The sequence below is a fragment of the Henckelia pumila genome, chromosome 1, assembly GCF_033568475.1.
Source record: "Henckelia pumila isolate YLH828 chromosome 1, ASM3356847v2, whole genome shotgun sequence".
Classification (NCBI taxonomy): Eukaryota; Viridiplantae; Streptophyta; class Magnoliopsida; order Lamiales; family Gesneriaceae; genus Henckelia; species Henckelia pumila.
Window position 1 is genome coordinate 100,821,727 of NC_133120.1, and position 23,282 is coordinate 100,845,008.

General features: G+C 35.3%; 1 protein-coding gene across 2 annotated transcripts; it reads right to left on the minus strand.

Moving 5' to 3' along the window:
* Positions 1 to 201: 201 nt before the first annotated feature.
* On the minus strand, positions 202 to 5,485 carry LOC140874603 (FRIGIDA-like protein 2). 2 transcript variants are annotated; one of them, XR_012148162.1, is made up of 4 exons: positions 4,499 to 5,485; positions 3,052 to 3,227; positions 520 to 2,007; positions 203 to 372 (listed from the first exon to the last, which is right to left on the minus strand). XR_012148162.1 is itself a non-coding variant. In XM_073277919.1 (3 exons), the coding sequence occupies exons 1-3, from the start codon at positions 5,313 to 5,315 to the stop codon at positions 1,348 to 1,350; spliced, it is 1,653 nt and encodes a 550-aa protein (XP_073134020.1). In that variant the 5' UTR covers positions 5,316 to 5,485; the 3' UTR covers positions 202 to 1,347. The 2 variants fall into 2 exon arrangements, 1 of the variants encoding a protein (XP_073134020.1); XM_073277919.1 differs by having other exon boundaries at positions 202 to 2,007.
* Positions 5,486 to 23,282: the final 17,797 nt, after the last annotated feature.

Consider the following 23,282-nt stretch of genomic DNA (forward strand, 5'->3'; position numbering starts at 1 on the left):
TTATACACACACGCATCAGTTGTTTTACCGAATAAAATCATTTAAATTTTGGTTCCAAACATTCAATCCAACTGTCGAATGGCATGAAAACCAATATTTAATTTAAATTTTTATAAGAAAAAAGTGTAGTGAATGTATACACATATATAAATGAAAAAAGAAAGAAAAGGTAATTGCAAGCAAATTTACACAGCGATAATAAGCTTAAAAAATCAATGTTGCCAGTATAGACAATGAAACATACAAGTGAAAAAAATTGTACCAATGACAGTAATTCAATTAAGCCCCAAGAAGCAGCAAATGTAGAAGGCGCTGCTATACAAGCCGAAAGATAGAACACGATAAAGCCCCCGGAAATATCTCGAAAATCTTCTAAACACGGTTTGATGAAAGTGCAGAAGACATGGTTCCAGCGAAAACATCAAGCACAATAATACCCAACAAACACAAAAAAATGACCATCATAACTCCCAAGAAACATGTATATTTAATCAATCATATGGAAGAAATGGAACTAACAGAGAATCGTTTGGCTGGGGAGTGAATGTGAATGAAAGATAAGAAGCTGCTACTCATGGAACCCATGCATATACTTTAGAGGTCACGTCCAGCATTCGATGAAACAATACTAGTAAAGGCTCTCGGTTAAGGACCTCATCACGTACATCAATCTGGAGGAAGCTTATACTGAGTGTGGTTATAAGCCATTTGAAACTGTTGTGTCAAATTTTTTGAAGGTCAGACAAGAACTAATTGAGTTTTTACTAAACCATCGCAAAACTAAAATATTAGTTTAGTTTCAAAAGATCTAGCACATTTTGCATGCGATGGTAAAACTAGATTAAAAATGGGAAACAGAAAAGGAAATTAAAGTTCGCAAGTACAGTTGAAATGAGCCATAGACGTGCCCCCATTTGATCTCGGATCAGCTGGGTAAGGCTGAGAGTTTTAAAGGTTTCAAGATCCATTCAGAAAGTGATAGAATCTTGTTTCCCGATATCACAAGCAAACTCCTTAGCTTCGAGAGAAGAAAAACAGTAAAACAGCTAAACCAGCATAAACTACTCGCTAAGGAACAATTATTCCCTGCGGTAACACCAATGCGTTAAAGTGAAAGATCAACATGAAACAAGTCATGATTAATCCAAGCAGGCCTAGCGCCTCGACTAAACTATGCGCAGACGATACTGCGGTAATCAATCAGAGTTAACAGGACGGAAAATTAAATCTCGCCATTGTGCTAACATCCCATTAACCAAAAAGCAGAAGAATGCTTTTGATAAAATTGAACCAAAGTCAAGACATGCAACAAGGCCGAGACCATCCATATCTGGAAGAGTAATATGTTTACTGTTGATAGTAAACTGGTTGGTACTGGGATGGGATACTATATCCACCACTATCGACTGGTTGGTATTGAGATGGGATACTATATCCACCACTATCGACTGATTGGTATTGAGATGGGATACTATATCCACCATAACCAACAGCTCCATCATAATAACCAGACTGCACATGTGGTTGCTGCGCATGTGGTTCAGTAGGATAAGAACCAGATGCAGTTGGATTAAAGCCCAAAGATGCAGCTCCCGACAATCCATACACACCGGCAGATGAGCCTGCATATGGAACAGCAGCAGCAATTGGACCTGCCAAGCCATAGGCCCCAGCAGATGTGCTGAGGTATGGAGCAGTGTAATCTGGCAACAAACCTGACCTCTGCACCAATGATGGTTGTGGTGGGGGAACAACGGGCTTGGCGGGAAATCTCCGACCACTAGCAGCTCTCATCCTCTTGTTTCCATTTTGGGGGGGTCGTTTCAAATTCTGCTGCGACTTAGGTGTAGCTGCTGGTCCGGCCCTTTTCCTTTCACCCTTTTCTTTCTCCAATTTCTCAATACGCTTCACCAGTACAGATTTCGGGTACTGAGATTCCAGGCTGTGATCCTCAATGCATTTAATCACTGCCTTCAATGCATTAATTTCTTTTGTTACAGCCTCGTTCTACAAAAATATACAACGCTGTTAGTCTCCAGCTGTAGTAGATACATAGCAGTAGTCTTAGGTGCACTTAAATTAGTTGTTTGGTTGATAAGTTCCAATAAACAGCTTTATTTTCGAGTCCTATAATTAATATTTGTTACACCCAATAAGAAAAGTATATGTAGATATTCCATTACATGGTTGTGTTTGGTAATGAGGATTAGGTGGGATAAAGGAATGGTCTTGGACCTAAACTCATGTTTGTTATTCTATCATTTTTTTATCACTCATTTACTAATTGTTCAATAATCTTATAATTCGAACCAAGTGTGGCCTATATGTGCAAAACCAATATTGTTATTGACAATTTTTCCCCCTCCAATATTTCTGGAGAAAAAATAAACCAGAAATGCCAATATAGTGAAATCAACATCACCCTCCTTTTGTGCATTAGATGAAAGATAAAAATGAAATGTATCCAATTTGTTGACATGGACCAAATCATAAAAATTCTAGAGAAATCATGTACGACCCAAAATCCAAAAATTCGAAAGGAGCTTGACATGCTAGATCGGAATCAAAATACATAAATTTTTTTATCAAATATCTGATTCTGAAGATTTTGATGACGTTATTTATGAGGGGTCTAATAGAAGACAATTTGAGGTCTGAAATGAAGATTGACGCCAACTAATCCAATGTGGTTTTTAATGTAAGTTGCCTCATTTAGTTTTAAAAAAAATTATACACAAATGAACACAGCCATGTGATTAAAAATAATCTGATTCAAATACTAATGTGTTGGTTTTACACCACTTATTTTGGATTATGAATATCATATGCCACAGAGCAGCAATTTTATTATTCAGATTGAATTCGAATTCAAATCCAACTTATTGAGAAACCTAATCTATACACCACGTCCTTCCAAATTGCACACATGTAAAACAGATTTTCTGGAGAAACATGTGAAATTGTGTTCATGAACATATATCTATTAAATAATCAGAATCCAACAAAATTCTTGTAACAGAAATACCAACTCAAATGAAAATAAGAGATTACCACTGACTGACGGGACCCCTTCCCACTCTTGAGCACTTTTTGAGCAAGTTTTTCAGAATTAATTACATATGCTTTCAGTATGGGCACAGGAGGGAACTCTTCAACCAGCTCAAATTCAAAAACGAATTTGAGAGCCAAAAGTTGTTTGCCCCTATCAATGAGTTTCTGCACGATATCTGTTGGAAGCCATGAATATTGCTGTTCAAGATCGAACTTTAAAACAGATAAACAAGGCAATATTACAACAATGGTACACAGAATAAAGAAACAAAAACATAGTCACTTTTCAAAACTATACATTTATGGACAGACTCACTCCCTTGTTTTAAGGAAGAGGAGGCACCACTAATTTGAACATCAGACTTGTGAAGGCACAGTTGTCTATGACGTGAATTGACTCGTGAGTATGCATACAAAAAGAGGACAGATACCACAAAAGTACAAATTACTTCATGTGATGGCAAAATTCTTCTTATCCCATGTACTCCCCACAAATGAAAAGAAACGAATTCAATTCACAAACTAACCATGATTATTGAACACGTGGTTGTTTTGCTCCATAAGTCATAGAATATTTGAATAATATAAGATCCTTATTTCTCTCTTAACTGCCAAAATTCAATACCCTCGTTATCATATCAACAATAAATCATCAAAAAGTAACCCTCCATTCCAAAGCCAGTTTCAAACATATTCTCAGGTTGAACTCCAACTTTCTTCACCACTACCACAGCGGCAATAAAACAGAGATTGAAGTCAACATACTGATGTTTCCTTTTTTTTCTGTTTCAACAACATAACACAACTGTATAGATATCTTTCTGCAAATAAAAACTTTCCATCTAGAGGAGACACTTTTGAATTCAACCAGATTGCATTTGAACAAAATTAATTATGGTGGGTCAAGAGATTCATTTGAACAAAATTAATTCTGGTGGGTCAAGAGATTTAATTTGGAGAAAGAATTCGAAACTTGAATATTAAATGACACCGTTATTTTGTTAAAGAAATATCTTAAATTTAGATTGAGTGATTTTGAATCTCCTTGTATCACACTATCCAGACAAGAAGCATGGATTTAAGATACTAAATTTCAAACGACTTGATCCGTAAGCAAACTCGCTAATATTACAGTCATAGCACATCTCAACTTTAGTTAAACACAAAGAGGAAATGACGGGTGATAGATAAATTCACTCATTCAAGTTTATTATTCTAAAGAGAATCTTAGTCTCCATGCCACCAAACAAAAGATATTTCAGATGAATCAAAACAATGCCCTTCCACTGTAAATCAGCCATAGATTAGAGAAGTGAAGCCCCCCAAATTTCTACAATTTTTTTTAGCCAGCACACAACTAACAATTCACACTGATACAAGCACAAACTAATAAGAACAATATAACAGGCGCATGCAGCTCTAAAATGTAAATTATCCCCAAATTTACCGGAAACCCGACTCTCAAGTCCGATAGCTTTGCACAACTCCACGGCTTGCCGGCACCTAGCAATCATGACAACATGATTGATCAACTCATTTGCATCATACGCACCATCACTTACCAGTTTGTACGCAGCTAGGAGCTGCAAATAGGTCGACTTATCCAAACCCCCCATCTCGTCTTTCTTCTCATCATCTTCATCTCCACCGTTCCCATCACTCACACTCACCATCTTCACCTTCCACTCAGCAGCAATAGCTGCCGCTCTCTCTTTGACCTCCGCCCCAATCTCGAACCCAACCCTCATAAACTCCTCCAGTAAAACCGCGCACGCCCTCCTCAACGATCCCAGCTCAGACCCAGGGGTACCTGAATCCGACCCCGCGCCACAAAACCCATCCAGGGCATCCAAAATCAAGGAACCCGGATCCGACGCGTGCTTCAACGCGTCACCCAACTCAACCCTAATGGCGGTCCTTTCCTTGGGCCGGTCAAGCACGTACTTACGCAAACCCAGACCGTCCATATTCTCACATAGAGACTTCAATTCGGGTCGGGCGGGAACTGGGTCCGACGCGTAAAGCTTCACGGGTTTAGGCTTGCGAATCCTCGTAGATTCCCGCGCCTGGAGGGTCGAGAACTTCTGGAGGAGGTCCGATTGAGTGGAATTAACATCCGATTCTATGTCATTCCACTTGAAAGCAAAAGAAGACAGCAAAGACGAGTGCGACTGCAATCCTTCAAAGGCTTTTCTGAGATTTTCCTTCTTCGACTCGACGAGGTCGAGCGCCGTTTGGATTGATTTCAGAGTCGTTAGAGCCATACTTTTTCTACGGACTAATATCGGAAAGCGATTGAGAGAAACATGAATGCGTAAACGAATTGCACAACGGTGGAATGGCAGAGCGGAGGGAAGAAGAAGAAGAAAGGAAAGAACTCAACCGGTTGGTTGTATGGGCCGTTGGGCAGCGCTTATTAGCAACGGCCCAGTAGAGATTTGAGACTTGTGAATTGTCATTCACGTAAAAAAAAATGTTCGTGATATATTATGATCAAATTGGTGATAAATCATCAAACACAAACTTGACTTTGTCCTATCTGTCTATCCATAAGATTCTTTGCAATAGCTTTCTAGGACCACAAAACTTGAATATTTAATTGTTTAATTCTTGTATTGGATTTATGCTTTTTTATGCTTAAAATCTAAAGACTTTATGCTAAAATCTGAAGATTTTGTGCTTATTCATGGTACAAATAATTATCCGTAAAAATGGTATCAAAGCCTTAGGTTAATTATTCAGACATAATATTATTCATTAATTCATGCTTTTTTTTGTTGAGGAGAAGATTTTTTTTTAAAAGATGACTTCAAACGAAGGTTTGAATCAAAAGGATTTTATTCATATGAAATCCTATAAACAAGTTAATCTATTCACAATAGATTACTTACAACAGATTGTGATTAATGCTCTTAATTTTGAAGAGATAAAAAAAAATGATTTCTAACTCTCAATTTTTAGAGATTACCCCAGATTCCTCTAAACTCTTCGCAGATCTTAGAGAAATTCAAAAAACGATACAATATTACAGCAATCAGCTGTATGAAATACCTCGAAAAATTGAAGAAATCCTTAAAAAACAAGAAGAAATTCTTGGAAACCTAAAGGATCTTCAAAATAAAATCATAATCTATAACACACTTCGGGTTCTAGAAAAGGAAATACAGGAGGAAGGTTACCACTCCTATTTGGTACCGAACCTTTGTTACATCAGAAAGGTAAAACCAAAATGGTCCAAAAATATTTAACCAATGATGAAATGATGATTAATCTTATAAAATCAATATCAGAGAAAAATACTATATGATGACTACTTTAGAAAGATTAAATCTCGAGGATCTACAAGATCTTGCGGATTCTTTTGCGAATCTCAAAGTAGTAGATCTAAAAATAAATTCCCCTGAGGGTGAACAACCCATAGGGAATCCCCCAAGATATGTGGTTAAAACAGAAGAACCACATAGTGAGTTCCAGGTTGGAGAAAAAATTCACATCCAACAGGAACCAGATCGAGAAGGAGTAAAATCTCACTCCATCAAACTCCTTACGAAAAAACTATTTTAGATCCAATACATCCTTACGGGGTTATGTTAAACCTTGATGTTTTGGACTTTAAAAACAGAGAAGATCTTATAGATGATTGGACGTCAGCTATGAGAATAGCAGCAGGGACATTAGATCTCAATAAAGAAGGATTCATTAAACTTTTAGAAATGAGTCTAATGGGATCTGTTAAGATCGCATGGGAGATGACTATGCAAGAAACTAAGGAATCAATCTTAGCAGGAGAATCCCTCAGCGAGATTGGAGAAAGAATGGCCACCCTATTTAAAGCACAATTCATAGGGGTAGACTATTTCAATAATCAAGATACAGAGAAAAAGAGAAGATATACTCAAGCTCTTTATAGCCTCAAGTTACATGATATCTGCTTAGTTGATGCATACATTATGTTATTCACTAAATACAGATGGAATTCGGGAGTCGAGGAAAATATAGCTATTCAGCTATTTTTTGCAAAAATGCCAAGTCCCTGAACAGAAATGCTAATTAAAGAATATGTTCCAGGCAATCTTGATACATTGGCAAGACGTGCCTCCTTTTTTAAAAGAAAATTAGCAGAATGGTGCCATATGGCAGCATTACAGAAGAACTACAAGAAAATAAGGGGTATAGATAAACGTACACCTTTGTGTTGTAGAGAAAATGATCTTCCAACGATCATTGGAAACAGATCACAGAGATTTAAAAGGAAAAAATTCAGAAATAATCCCTATAATAAAAGAATGAAAAGTTCTTGGAAACCAAGAACATTTTGGTCCAAACAAAAGGCCAGATCATATAGATCAGGTAGAAGAAGTGGACCTACAAGAACATCCCCAGCAACAGGCTCATCACAAAGCAGGGGAAGAACATCATCAAGAAAAATTTTCAGAAGAACTCATACAAGAGCAAGTGAAAGTTTCAAGGATTGCAACTGCTGGACATGTGGAGCAAGAGGACATATATCTACAAATTGTCCAGAAAATGAGAAAAAAAGAGTTAAACTCTTTGAAGCAACACCAGATATGGATGATGCGGTCTTCTTTCAAGATCTAGTCCAAGTATATCAATTTGAGGATATCCCCTCAGATGAAAGCATATACGAAGAAGAGATATTGTTTAGTCGAGAAGTTTCTGAAGATGAATCGGAATCAGAATCAGACTAAAGAGGAAGTGTTTTGCCATGAAACACATGAAAGTTTGGCTGGGTTCTTTAGTCAAACCACGATATCTCATAATATGGTTCAAAGGATTATGAGAGAAAATCCAACATTACAGAAGTACCAAGGATTTTCGGCAGGACAAGTTGAAAGAGTCTTAGGAAACCTAGGGCTAAGACAAAGAAGACATAATTTGATTTATAAGGTATCCATAAGGGAAATGACGATCCCTATGGAATTAACCAGTAATCAAATTGAAATGCAGTTAATTCCCTTTGAAGAAATTCGAGAAGAATTACAGAAATTAAAAGCAGAAGTAGCAAAGACAATGTCTTGGATTCATATTGGAGCAATCCAGATTATGATCAAGGCTACTTTTAAAGAGGGAATAGATTCACCCATAGATATCGTAATATGCGATAAAAGAATGGGGAATATACAAGATGCGGTTCTAGGAACTATCTCGGGAAATTTATGTGCAGGAAAAATTGTGGGAGTTATTTAACCAAGAATAGTCTACAATTTAGCTGATAGAGATTTTAGTCGAGCCTTGACTTTGCATCAAAACTTCAAGGAAAAAAGACTAATGAAGGAAAGTAATAGGTCATATTCTATTACGTATCAAATTTCATATGCTCTTTCTAATGCTCACCATTCTGAATTATTTATTAGAAATAAGTTCATTGAAATTCCAGAGATCTTTGGAAAAGTTGCTCAAGCAATATACCCGGAAAAAATCGAGTTTCCTTTAATTCAAGAAACAGACATTCAAATTCAAGATAGACCGGTTCTATACAGAGACCTTAAAATAGAACCCCGAAGGTTATCTTTCCAAGGAGACAGAATGACAAGCAGGAGATGAGACAAATCTCCTATTCAAGAAATTCCACCAGAAGAAAAAAAGTTTTCTATAATAGGAAAACTTAGATCTCCAGAAGGATGGAAAGAAGTAAAAATAGTATTCGAAATTACAAGTCATCGGAACTTGTTCCCTTGTAACTCGATTTACTATTTGGAACAACAAAAAAAAGAAACTTACCAAGGAGTGATAAATATTGGAGAATCGGAAGTTCAAATCTGGGGAATTCTAGAAAAAGAAATGGATCAACTCATTCTTGGTCTAGAATTCCTGGAGGACCATAAACCATGGAAACGCCTTGAAAAAGGAATAGAGTTCATGGCAAAAGAAAAGACTTGAGAGGGTTCAATAAGAATTCTACGAAATGAAAAACCAAGAGAATTGGATAAGGGACAATCCCTTAATCAGATTCGAGAACTCTGTTCACAGACAGAGGAAGAAGCAACAGTTGAAATTAGTAAGTCATGAACATGATTTACTAGAACGCATTGAAGAAGTAGAAATGAGTAACCATACTTTACCTTCTGAGGCCTTAGGGAAACTAAAGGTAAATAGTCTTAATCGGATTACTGAGTTACAACACAGTATGTTAAAAATGTCGGGGCCATTTAGTAACCCCTTTAAAAAATGACAACAAGTTCTTTCTCCATATACATTTCGATAGGGATGTTATATGAACAATATAAGGCTGAGTATTTTGCAGCTTATATTGACTCGGGAGCAGAAATTTGTACAGCAAAAAGAGGAGTCTTCCCTGAAGAATGTGAAGAGGAATTGCCAAAAATTGATGGACGAGATTTCTCTCGAAGAATTTTAATTATTTGCAAAGGAATAAAACAAGCAGAGATCCTTATGGGAGGTGCAAGTCAAACACCTTGGTACAAGGTAAAAACACCACCAATCTATTTCCATGATACAGGAGCTGATATCCTGTTTGGAAATAACTTCTTACAAATGTTTAAGAAGTTTACATAAGACAATGAGTCAAGAAGACTTATGTTCACTACAATTTGTGATCATAAAATTATCGTTCAAAGACTCAAGATTGCTTTTTATCGACAATTGCCGATAATATTTCGCAGCCAGCATGGTTGTAAAAGACAACTTTTTCACCCAAAAATGAAAGATCCAATAAGGTTTGGAGAAACCATGTTGAAAATAACAACAGAACAAGAACTCCAAACAGACGATATGGAGCTTCTCAAGGTAACTTTAAATCACAGAGATATAGAGTTAGAGAATAAAGTATCCCTTAAAGATGTCAAAAAGAGGCTCAAAGAAAGTTACAACGAGCATCCTTTGGCATGGTGGGATAGAAATCAACTCAAAGTCAGTCTTACTCTAAAGAAAGGCAAAGAGTATGAATTCGTCAGATATAAGCCTATGCCGATGAACATAACAGATCAAAAGGATATGAGAATGATTATCAAGGAACATTTGGACTTTGGTTTAATCAAAGAAGGAGTTTCACCATATAGCAGCCCAGGTTTTCTGGTTAGAAATCATGGTGAAATAAAAAGAGGGAAACCCAGACTAGTTATTAACTACCAAGGTATTAATAAAATCTTGGAGTTTGATGGATACTTCATACCGAGTAGAGAACACCTAATTAACTGTGTACGAAATGCTAGAGTATTCTCAAAATTTGATTGTAAGTCTGAATTTTACCAGATTCGAATGGAAGAAGGAAGTAAGAAATTCACAGCCTTCTCTACTCCACAAGGACACTATATTTGGGAAGTTATGCCTATGGGATTAGCTAATGCACCCCAGATATTTCAAAGAAAGATGGATAACCTTTTTAAAGATTATTTCAACTTTATGTTTGTTTATATTGATGATATTCTTATAACATCAAAAAATATAGACGAACACGTTAAACACTTAGAGATTTTCTCTAAAATTTGTAAACAAGAAGGACTGGTTTTATCTGAAAAGAAAGCAGTCATAGCAACGAGAAAAATTGAATTCCTCGGTATTGAGATTGATGAAACTGGAATAATTCTACAACCCCATATTGTGAAAAAGGTAAAGAATTTTTCAGATAAACTCAAAGATGTAAAACAACTCCAGAGTTTTTTTGGAGTAGTTAATTTTACAGGGATGTTCATTAACAATCTAGCAATGTACAGAAAGGTGTTCAGTCCTTTGTTAAAAAAGGATGCTAGGTTTATATGGATTGATAACCATACTAAAGGGGTAAACCAATTAAAAGAGATATGTAAGAATCTCCCAAAAATGGCTATACCCGTAGATGAAGATGATCTGATATTATTTATGGATGCCAGTAACGATTGGTGGGCAGCAGTCCTTACCAAGATCACTCCAGATGGGAAAATACCATGCAGATACTGTAGCGGTCTTTTTTCAGAATATGAGGCCATTAGATGGCATATCAATAAGAAGGAATTTTATGCAGTTAAAAGGGATTTTGAAAAATGGCCATTATTTTTACTTGCTAAAAAATTCACTCTGAAGGTTGATAACACCCAGGTAAAAGCTTTCCTAAAAAATAAGATCGAATCTAAACCTGAGAAAGTTAGGTTATTAAGATGGCAAACATTATGTCAAAATTATATTTTTGATATTGTTATTATTAAATCTCATGAAAATATTCTTGCAGATTTCTTAACAAGAGATGGAAGACAGTGACGTGGATTCCATCATGAAAATGCAGAGGCATCTCAGGGAACACCTTGGGTTGCTTCAAAATGAGTTCAACCAGTTAGCCATTAATGCTGAAATGGCCGGGAGGTTACAACAAGCTGATCGGATCAAAGTATCTAATCGAATTACAGGATGTATGCAAGCTCAAACACAACTATGGGCTGCTATTCAAGGGCCAATTATGAAGGCTATAGAGAAACCATTGGTTTCTCATAAACAAGATATGCTAAAACCATTGGTTTTACAAGAACAAAAAATACAACCACCGGTTGTGAAATAAGATGTTGATGAATCTAAAACTCAAGAAACAAGTGCTAATCTATCATCAGCCTTTGATGATCTGGATGAAGCAACAATTGATGAGGATAACTCATCAAGTCAACCCTCCGCCTCTAGGGTAAAAGAGGAAGAGATCAATCTTAGGCCCAACACTGGTAAGGGCAAATCTAAGATTGATACTAATCCATCTATTATTTCTCCATTCCAGGTTTATCAACAAAGGTGGGAGAAATTAAATACAAGGAGTGAAATCAACCCGAACAGTTGCAGGGTTGATGTTGCAGGAATATATCCAGGGGTTTGGCTAAAAAACAATGTCAATCCTAAAGATGTAAAACTATGGTATGAATTTGGGACTTTGGCCTCAGTTTATACAACATCACCAAGCTTCACGGAGATATCACAGTTACCAAAATGGATCCAGGAAGCAGTCCAAGAAACATGGGCAAATAATGATCATTTGGCCAGAGGAGATGTGCTTGAGTTATACTTTTTCAGTGCAGCTCCAGAACCAACAGTGAAAGGATCATACGAACCCTTTCATTTTATCAAGCTGAGGAGACCTGATATAAACAGTCATAAATTTATCAAAGATCCTAAAACTAAAGAAATACCCTTGGTGTCCACTTTCGGGGAAAATGAGATCTCAACCAAAAGGGCATGGGGTATTTGGGTCTGTCTTACTGAGATGGATAAAGTCAAGTTTCCATTCAAATTTTATCAGAATTCTGTGAATGGATCGTTCCTGTTAAACACAATGACAGAAAAAACTACAGCATTTGCGGAAGAACTCTTTGAAAAGAAGAGAAATCTTTTGTGGAACAACAAGCTGCCGGGAAGTAAATAAACTCGCCGAAATTCTGTAACATGACTCATATTGGACGATGGTCAGAGAATATCTGCCCAAAATGCCCAAATCAGAAGGATCCAGAATTTGGAAAAACCTTTAGACCCCGAACGGATCGAAATGATTTTTTCAAGACAAGCAAAGGTGGACAAGGACCACCGAAGATGCGTTTTCAAGGGACCTACTTCAAAAGCAAAAGATGCCCCGACAACAATAAAGCAGGCATGTGAGTAGAATAAAGCCAAAAAAAAGTGGCAGACATATGATTCCTCCACTAGTAAAAGATGCCATCAATAATGGCATAAAAAATTCAAGACAACTGCCTCCTCCATTAGTAAAAGATGTCATAAATAATGGCATAAATAAATACAAGACAGCTGTGAGATTCCCTGAAGTTTTTCGGTGAAACGAGTGGAACTACAGCTATAAATATAGGCATTTGAGGAAGCTGAAGATATCGATCATTCCCTTCAGTTTTCTTACAAATAAATTGTTGTAATATTTCTCTCTCTTTGTATTAAGTTTTTTTTTTTATGTATTTCAATAACAAGGCTACTATGAGTAGCTAAACAAGTTGTCTTCTCCTCTTCAAAGGAGTTGATTTATGTAATAATATTATGTCTGAATAAATTTTCTAAATCTCTCGTTCTTTCATGTTCATATTTTATAATTAAATTTATATATCATACGCCTTAAGGTAGAAAACGAATTAAGGCTGTGCTGGGTGTCGTTGAAGGAGCTTGTGCAGAAACCATCTGTTGCGACTGCGTGGTTGGAGTGTGAGGAGCACTTCGTAAAACTCGGCAGGTATGACCCGACGACATTATGGTAAAAAAGGTATCTAAATTTAATTCATCTTACGAAAGCATGTTGGACCCTAATCTGGAATATATCGGCTGGAAATCTTGCGTAACTAATAATCTTGCATGGCCGGGACTGGTTCGATAGGTATAACAAAGCCACATACAAAGGATTAGTTTTAATTATATTTTAATTCAAATATGGGGACCACTAGGGAGTGAAAATAAAGAAAGTGGTGGGTAGAGAGTTAAGTTAAAGAGAAGTTTGGTAGTGGGGAGTTTAAAATAATTTGCCCATATTATTATTATTATTATTATTATTATTATTGTTGTTGTTGTTATTATTACAAAATGGCAAGTTATTGATATTTTCTCCGTTGCGAATATTTTAGACTCTTTGTTTTCATCACACATCTATTATTGTTTAACAAAGTGAGAGGAGGTTATAGTAAGTAAACTCAAACTTTATATGACAAAAGTTAAGAAATAATATTTTGGTACTTTTAAGTGAATTTTTAAAATTATCTTTCATTTAATAAAGTAATTTTTAATTAAAAAAATGAAATGTGTTGATTTTCAGATTTTGAAAAGTAACTCTCACCATGTGTTTATCTGTTTAAATTTTTTTTTAAAAAATAAATAAATAATAAAAATAATAACAACTATTACATATATTTTATCTTATATAATTTAAAAATACATATATTAACAAACACATGCATTACGTGTGGAAGTCGCTAGTATCTATTACTATCTATTACTATATAATAAAGTAAGAGATTACTATAATAATTACTTTTGGTATATTTATGTGAACTTCCATATTTACCATTATTAACTATCATTAATTCAATTCTACCCTTATTAAATAGTAAATACCATTAATTTTATATATTATCAATTAATTTTTTAATAACTTGGTCGATTTATTTTCTATTTTAAAATAAAAACAATATTACGTATGCAAATTATGTCAGTATGGTATTTTAAAATACAAACAATATATGTGATATTTTACCATAGTTTTTTTCAATCAATTTTTATCTCACAAAATATGATATTTTAAAATACAAACAATATATGCACATATATTACGTATGCAAAGACGCTAGTTAAGAAAATCGAAAAATGGTGTTTAGAACAAATCTATTTTATTTTTATTTAATTCGTTGAAAAAATAAGTACATCCTTTTTTTTTCCTAATACTAAGGTTCTGTATAGATAAATATTAAAAAAAATTAGTTTTATAAGTGAAAAAAGAAATTTAAAGTATATATTTTGGCAAGATTTTTGTAAATTATTTATGAAAAATATTTTTACAAAAGTTTTCTACATGTATAGTTTTTAAAGAACAAATGTGATGCGATTTTTTTTATGTTTTTAGAATTGAAGACGACGATAAAAATCAAAATATATTAATTTGAAATTTTATAAATGTTTTTTTAGAATGGTTGTACAAACGCATATTTATTTTTTAAAATAATTTTTAATATTTTTAAAAAATGATTTTATAAAAACTTTTTATAACTACTTTTCTAGACGAAACTTTAGTTTTATTGGTATATTTATTAATAAAAAATTTACCAATAAGAGAAATTGAATTATACATGTGAGATCGGACAACCAACATTTTGACATAGGGAGAATAATAATTTTCATATAACGATAATATATCATATGAACGATACCATTCTTTAAAAATATAATTAATTTTTTTTTAAAAAAAGTACTTAAATCTATACTTCTATGTTATGTTATTGAAGTTGAGGGATGAGTAATAATCCGGTATCACAGTGATGCAGTAAATAGGCACTGATAATAAAACAAGTTCATAAAATATATATTTTTTACTATTTATTAAAGATGTGCATCCTAGAATAACTAATTGGTGTCTTTGTCTGTTTTTAAAAATATCTAAACTACTATCACCCAACTTTCCATCACCCAACTTCTCCACATTTTCACGTTTCTTATTTCTCACCCAAATCTCAAACACGTTCATTCCTTTTTCTTTTATATCACACACATTGTGTGTGCTTATTTGCTAGTATATATAGAGTGATGTTTCCCTGCACCCAAGGGTGCAGAGCCGCCAGCCTAGCTGGCGCCCCATCATTTTTTGTTTTAATTTTTTGTTAAAAAAAATTTGGGCCCAAAATTGGGCCCAATTTATGAATCGTCTTCGCCTTCTTACTCCGTGCTTCCATTCACAGTCACATTCCACCATAACCATTGAGCATTTCTTGGTCATCTTAGCCACCATCACTCTTCCCAATCTCAATCAACTCCCTCACCGTCGTCGTCGTGGCCACCCTTCGAGTCCATCTTCCCACGACATCTCTCTTGTTATCTTCTCTCTCCTCTCATTCATCGCCCCACCACTTCTCCACCTCCAGCAGAAGCGACGGCCGAACAGTGAAGATGAAGGGGTGGTGTCGTAGAGGTGTCAAAATGGGCCAACGGGACAGGCTAGCCCACAACCAATCGTAATCCACCATTAGGCAGGGCGGGGCAGACCAAACCGACGGGTTGGGAAAATACCAACTCAACCCACCTATTTTAGGTGGCGGGGCAGACCAAACCGACGGACCTAGCTCATTTTGACACCTCTAGGTAGTGGGCTTGGGGTGGCTGGCGGCGTCGATAGAGTTGTAGGATGGGGCTGGGGTGGTCAGGCGTGGGAATGGTTGGAATGTGATGGAGAATGGTGGTGTGTAACCGGTCGTCGTGGGTGGTCGGGTTTGGGGTGGCCGTCGCCGGCGGCGAAAAATTTTTATACGTAAATTCTCATGCATAATTAGGGAAATTAATTATTTAAATTTTTAGAAATATAAGTTAAATATTACTTATGTGTTATTATGTGTATTATGTGCATGTTTTAAATTATTTTAGTATTTAACCCATAATTATGGAAATTTTAGACTTTTAAGGAATTTATTATTTTGAGCGCGTAGACGGGACCGTGGACGGACGAGATACCAATCTTTTTAGCCAAAAATATTTTATGAGTCTTATGAGCCTTAAAATAATATTTTAAGCTATTTTGTCAAGAAAATTTTAGTGTTTATTTATATATTTATTTAAGGGTTGATTTTTAGCCAAAATAAGCCATTTTAATGACTTTTATTAAATTTTAAAAATCCTCTAAATTATTATTTCGGGATTTTTGGTTTATTATCAGATTAATAAGTTATTATTGAGTTTTTAAATATTTATTTAGGTATGATATTATCTCAAATTAGTTTTTATCCTAATTTAATCCTATTTATAAAATTTTAAAACTAAAACCTATCCTACCCTACCCTAACCCCACTCAGCCGACAACCCCTTTCCTCCACCTCCTTCATCACGTTTCAACAGAAGCAAACAACCTCCATAGCCGATTTCTTCAAGAAAATTTAGAGTTTTTCGTAGATTCGTCGTCCCGGAGCCGTACACGTGGAAGCTTCGATTTAAATCAAAGGCATGTCTAATTCTTTTGTTTCTACACCATGTAAGCTATTATTTCATTGTTTTATCAGAAACACTATGATCCACACGTTTAAATTTCTGAATTTTCGAAGCATGAATGTTTCTTTTTCCTTTCTTGCTCACGTTTGCTTGGTTCATGGTCATATCACGTTTTTTTTATGCATGGGAAGGTCCAAGCTGGTGTCCAATGTCTGGGTGCATGTGTGAGGGTCCTTAGAGTCATCCTAGTTCATGGTGTAGGTCGGGCATAGGCTGGAACCAAAGCCTCTTCTTCCGGACGCACCAGATCGCGCAGGTTAGTGTTCTGAGGAAGAAGACTTCGTTCTCCTTCCTCAGGCCATGGTTTGGGGTGAGGTTTGAAGGGATTGAACCCTATCAATTTTGGCTAGGATTGGGAAGTGGTTTAAGGGAAAAATATGGCCGGAGTAGGGAGAACGAACGGATTTGGCAACACTGCTCATCTGCGCGCGTGAGCACAGATGATGTCTGGTTTTTGTGTTCGTTCTCCACCTATAGTTCATGGGTTGGGTTGAATTTTATCTTGTTGGAAACCTATAGATGTTTTATAGGATTTTAAAGTGGTTTCACGGTCATTGGTGGTCGGAGCAGGGAGAACGATCGGATTTACGGCAGCCGCTCAGGGCTGGACGCGAGCTGGGGGAACAGCCTGTTGCAAGGCTTTGTTCTCCTTCCTCAAACCACTGTTTGGGCTGATTTTTAGCTTTATGGAAATGTCTTGATGTTGTCTAAGTGATAGAAGTGGTTTCATGGTCAAATATTGTCAGATCAGAGAGAACGAAAGGAATTAGTACAGCTGCATGGAGTTGGTTGTGAGCAGAAATATGCTTGGGTTAAATTTTGAACTTCTGGGTTTTATTTTGAGCTGGGCTTGGGCTGGGTGGTTCGGGTTGGGTCTAGGGTGTCATGGATCAGGTCAGTAGGGTCCGGGTCTGGGTTAGGTGGGTCGGGCTTGGGTATTTTAATATTTAAGTAATTAAGAGTTTAATTGGTTTTTGGGCCAGTTTAATGATTAGAAAATTATTTGAGACTCTAAATAATTTTATTTAGGCCTTAAATGATTTATTTAAGTTAACCCAATGATTTTCACGGGCTTGGGAGCCCATGAGAATTTTTGGGCCCGTCGATGGATTTTTGGGCCAGTCTAGAGTTTTATTGGGTTTAATTAAGTTAATGGACTTAAATATTTTTATTTAGGCCCAATTAAGTTTAATTAAGTTATTTGGGCTAAAATATGATTATTGGGCTTAGCTTACGTTAATGGACTTAAATGTTTTTATTTAGGTCCATTTATGAATAATGACATTTAATTAAGAATTTATTTCCATTGGGCTTTTATTTAAGTTTAATGGACTTAGAGTGAGTGATCAGCAGTCTGGACCAACCCATGAAAATAAACTAAGTCCAGAATATATATTTAATTATTTTTTTATGCATGAAGTCTATTTTAAGTAAAAGTATATTTATTATAAAAATTTAATTAAATATATATTACGAACATATTTTAAGTGCATGCATACATGAAGAATTTTTATGATGTGTTTATGATTAAGAATTGAGCATGAAAAATGTTTTTATGGAAATTTAAGTTATGTGGCGGCACAGAGGTGGTTTACCATCAGCACAGAGGTAGTTCTACTACCGGCATAGAAGTGGTTTTACCACTGGCACAGAGGTAGTTTACTACCAGCATAGAGGTGATTATTCACCGTCACATACGATGGTTCTCAGACTGATCAGTCGCTCATGTTTACGAGCCACATATACGGATATAACCTTCATAGTTACTTATGATTAAGTCATGCTCTATTTACGTATGGATTATATGATTAGTATGATGGATGTTATGTTATAAGATATGGTATGCAAGAGTTTACAGTGCACATTTTTAAGAGCATGCATGCATACTCATGATATTATATGTATTAGTATGATTATGTGATGCATTATTTTTAACCCTTGTTATAAAGGATTAGACATGTTGAGCCCCTAGGCTCACTACGCTTATATGGTGCAGGTGAGTGTGATGATTCGTTTGTAACTCCTACCGATGGCGAGGATGTATGAGCAAGCATGGCAGTGGCCCCGTGACCGTCGCATTGAGTCTTGCATGTTTGAGTACCTTTGAGATTTTATAAAACATGTTTCGTATTTTCAGTTTCCAGTGGTTGAGTGAATTAATTTTATTATTTTTATTTAGCACGACGAGAGATTTTCAGTGGTTTAATATTATTATTTATTTAAGTTTTTATTTTAAAGGATTTTATTTATTAGCAGTATTTTTAATGTTTATACATATATGTATGGGCATATATGTATAATATTATTCTTAGTTATTTAAAAAAAAAATTCCGCATTTATTATTAGTAGATGTTTCAATTGGTATCAGAGCGCGGTCCTTGGAGGATGTCCTACTGCCACGTGAAGCTCAGAAATCCTACTACCGGTCTGTAAGTTTTAAATGTTTTATTATGATTTATCAGGAGCATATGTTATGACTTAAGACTTTACGTTAGCAAAGTTTTAAAATACTTAGTTATGCATTGCGATTTACGTGAAGAATGTGTGATGACGTAGTATGCCCAAGACATGTTATATGACAGGTGGACCACAAAAAATTTCGAATTTGGGAATTCAGTTTTATGTTGTTAAAACTAAGTTTGATATTTATGATATATGGGTTGTCACTTGAATTTTTGTAGTAACTTATTGATTTTAAGTTAAAATGATTTCATTGGTAAATTATTGGGTTGGTGATGGTAAGAGGTAGCGGGCCTATTTAGGAAATTTTTATGAAGGTATAGCGATAAATAGAAAAATAAAGGTAAATTTCGATAAGAGGTATTAAGTTTTTGTGATAGCAATAGAATTATTGCTTGAGGCAAGAGTAGGATTCCTCGCAAGATTGATTAATCGAGGGTTGTATCATTTTCTTCTTTGGTGAATTTAAAATGTTACTTTTTAGAGGCTAATATATATTTTTGGGAATTAAGTCCGCATGTGTCAAATTATGCTAGTTGTGTTCACAGATATCATATTATCATTCATTTAACTATTAAGGTTTTTCCTTTGACGAAGAAGTCATGATTTTCTTGGAGATGACAATTGTACCATAAGGTTATAGTTTGATGGTTTGTGGTTTTAAGTTTGTACTCTTAATTATATGAGGTATAAATTGATGATAAATATGTTTTGTATTAGGTTCTTGAATCTTTGAGAATAAGAATAATTGTGGAGTTAGTTTGATAAAAAAAAATTGGATAATCTTTGATAATACTTAAGGGTTCGCGTGGTTGGTGTTACTAAGTAAGCTGTATTGAGTTTGACGTTCAAGTCACTACGTTTAAATAAATAGATTTGGGAATGATAAAATATTTTGTTTATCAGAGTGCGTAGCAGAAGCATGACTTTTGGGATACCGAAACTTGGGAACTAGATATGTAATAGTGGATTTAGTAAATTGGATTTTTGAAGGACTCCGTTACTAGAGTTTGATAAGTCGAATTTCGAGGACGAAATTCAATTTAAGGGGGGGGGGGAGAATTGTAACACCAGAAAAATTTTTATACGTAAATTCTCATGCATAATTAGGGAAATTAATTATTTAAATTTTTAGAAATATAAGTTAAATATTACTTATGTGTTATTATGTCTATTATGTGCATGTTTTAAATTATTTTAGTATTTAACCCATAATTATGGAAATTTTAGACTTTTAAGGAATTTATTATTTTGAACGCGTAGACGGGACCGTGGACGGACAAGATACCAATCTTTTTAGCCAAAAATATTTTATGAGTATTATGAGCCTTAAAATAATATTTTAAGGTATTTTTTCAAGAAAATTTTAGTGTTTATTTATATATTTATTTAAGGGTTGATTTTTAGCCAAAATAAGTCATTTTAATGACTTTTATTAAATTTTAAAAATCCTCTAAATTATTATTTCGGGATTTTTGGTTTATTATCAGATTAATAAGTTATTATTGAGTTTTTAAATATTTATTTAGGTATGATATTATCTCAAATTAGTTTTTATCCTAATGTAATCCTATTTATAAAATTTTAAAACTAAAACCTATCCTACCCTACCCTAACCCCACTCAGCCGACAACCCCTTTCCTCCACCTCCTTCCTCACGTTTCAACAGAAGCAAACAATCTCCATAGCCGATTTCTTCAAGAAAATTTAGAGTTTTTCGTAGATTCGTCGTCCCGGAGCCGTACACGTGGAAGCTTTGATTTAAATCAAAGGCATGTCTAATTCTTTTGTTTCTACACCATGTAAGCTATTATTTCATTGTTTTATCAGAAACACTATGATCCACACGTTTAAATTTCTGAATTTTCGAAGCATGAATGTTTCTTTTTCCTTTCTTGCTCACGTTTGCTTGGTTCATGGTCATATCACGTTTTTTTTATGCATGGGAAGGTCCAAGCTGGTGTCCAACATCTGGGTGCATGTGTGAGGGTCCTTAGAGTCGTCCTAGTTCATGGTGTAGGTCGGGCATAGGCTGGAACCGAAGCCTCTTCTTCCGGACGCACCAAATCGCGCAGGTTAGTATTTTGAGGAAGAAGACTTCGTTCTCCTTCCTCAGGCCACGGTTTGGGGTGCAGTTTGAAGGGATTGAACCCTATCGATGTTGGCTAGGATTGGGAAGTGGTTTAAGGGAAAAATATGGCCGGAGTAGGGAGAACGAATGGATTTGGCAACACTGCTCATTTGCGCGCGCGAGCACAGATGATGTCTAGTTTTTGTGTTTTTTCTCCACCTATAGTGCATGGGTTGGGTTGATTTTTATCTTGTTGGAAACCTATAGATGTTTTATAGGATTGGAAAGTGGTTTCACGGTCATTGGTTGTCGGAGCAGGGAGAACGATCGAATTTACGGCAGCCGCTCAGGGCTAGACGCGAGCTGGGGGAACAGCCTGTTTCAAGGCTTTGTTCTCCTTCCTCAAACCACTGTTTGGGCTGATTTTTATCTTGATGGAAACATCTTGATGTTGTCTAAGTGATAGAAGTGGTTTCATGGTCAAATATTGTTTGATCAGAGAGAACGAAAGGAATTAGTACAGCTGCACGGAGTTGGTTGTGAGCATAAATATGCTTGGGTTAAGTTTTGAACTTCAGGGTTTTATTTTGAGCTGGGCTTGGGCTGGGTGGTTTGGGTCGGGTCTGGGGTATCATGGATCAGGTCAGTAGGGTCCGGGTCCGGGTTAGGTGGGTCGCGCTCGGGTATTTTAATATTTAAGTAATTAAGAGTTTAATTGGTTTTTGGTCCAGTTTAGTGATTAGAAAATTATTTGGGACTCCAAATAATTTTATTTGGGCTTTAAATGATTTATTTAAGTTAACCCAATGATTTTCACGGGCTTGGGAGCCCATGGGAATTTTTGGGCCCGTCGATGGATTTTTGGGCCAGTCTAGAGTTTTATTGGGTTTAATTAAGTTAATGGACTTAAATATTTTTATTTAGGCCCAATTAAGTTTAATTAAGTTATTTGGGCTAAAATATGATTATTGAGCTTAGCTTAAGTTAATGGACTTAAATATTTTTATTTAGGGCTATTTATGAATAATGACATTTAATTAAGAATTTATTTCCATTGGGCTTTTATTTAAGTTTAATGGACTTAGAGTGAGTGATCAGCAGTCTGGACCAACCCATGAAAATAAACTAAGTCCAGAATATATATTTAATTATTTTTTTATGCATGAAGTCTATTTTAAGTAAAAGTATATTTATTATAAAAATTTAATTAAATATATATTACGGACATATTTTAAGTGCATGCATACATGAAGAATTTTTATGATGTGTTTATGATTAAGAATTGAGCATGAAAAATGTTTTTATGGAAATTGAAGTTATGTGGCGGCACAGAGGTGGTTTACCACCAGCACAGAGGTAGTTTTACTACCGGCATAGAAGTGGTTTTACCACTGGCACAGAGGTAGTTTACTACCAGCATAGAGGTGATTATTCACCGCCACGTACGATGGTTCTCAGACTGATCAGTCGCTCATGTTTACGAGCCACATATACGGATATAACCTTCACAGTTACTTATGATTAAGTCATGCTCTATTTACGTATGGATTATATGATTAGTATGATGGATGTTATGTTATAAGATATGGTATGCAAGAGTTTACAGTGCACATTTTTAAGAGCATGCATGCATACTCATGATATTATATGTATTAGTATGATTATGTAATGCATTATTTTTAACCCTTATTATAAAGGATTAGACACGTTGAGCCCCTAGGCTCACTACGCTTATATGGTGCAGGTGAGTGTGATGATTCGTTTGTAGCTCCTACCGATGGCGAGGATGTATGAGCAAGCATGGCAGTGGCCCCGTGACCGTCGCATTGAGTCTTGCATGTTTGAGTACCTTTGAGATTTTATAAAACATGTTTCGTATTTTCAGTTTCCAGTGGTTGAGTGAATTAATTTTATTATTTTTATTTAGCACGACGAGAGATTTTCAGTGGTTTAATATTATTATTTATTTAAGTTTTTATTTTAAAGGATTTTATTTATTAGCAGTATTTTTAATGTTTATACATATATGTATGGG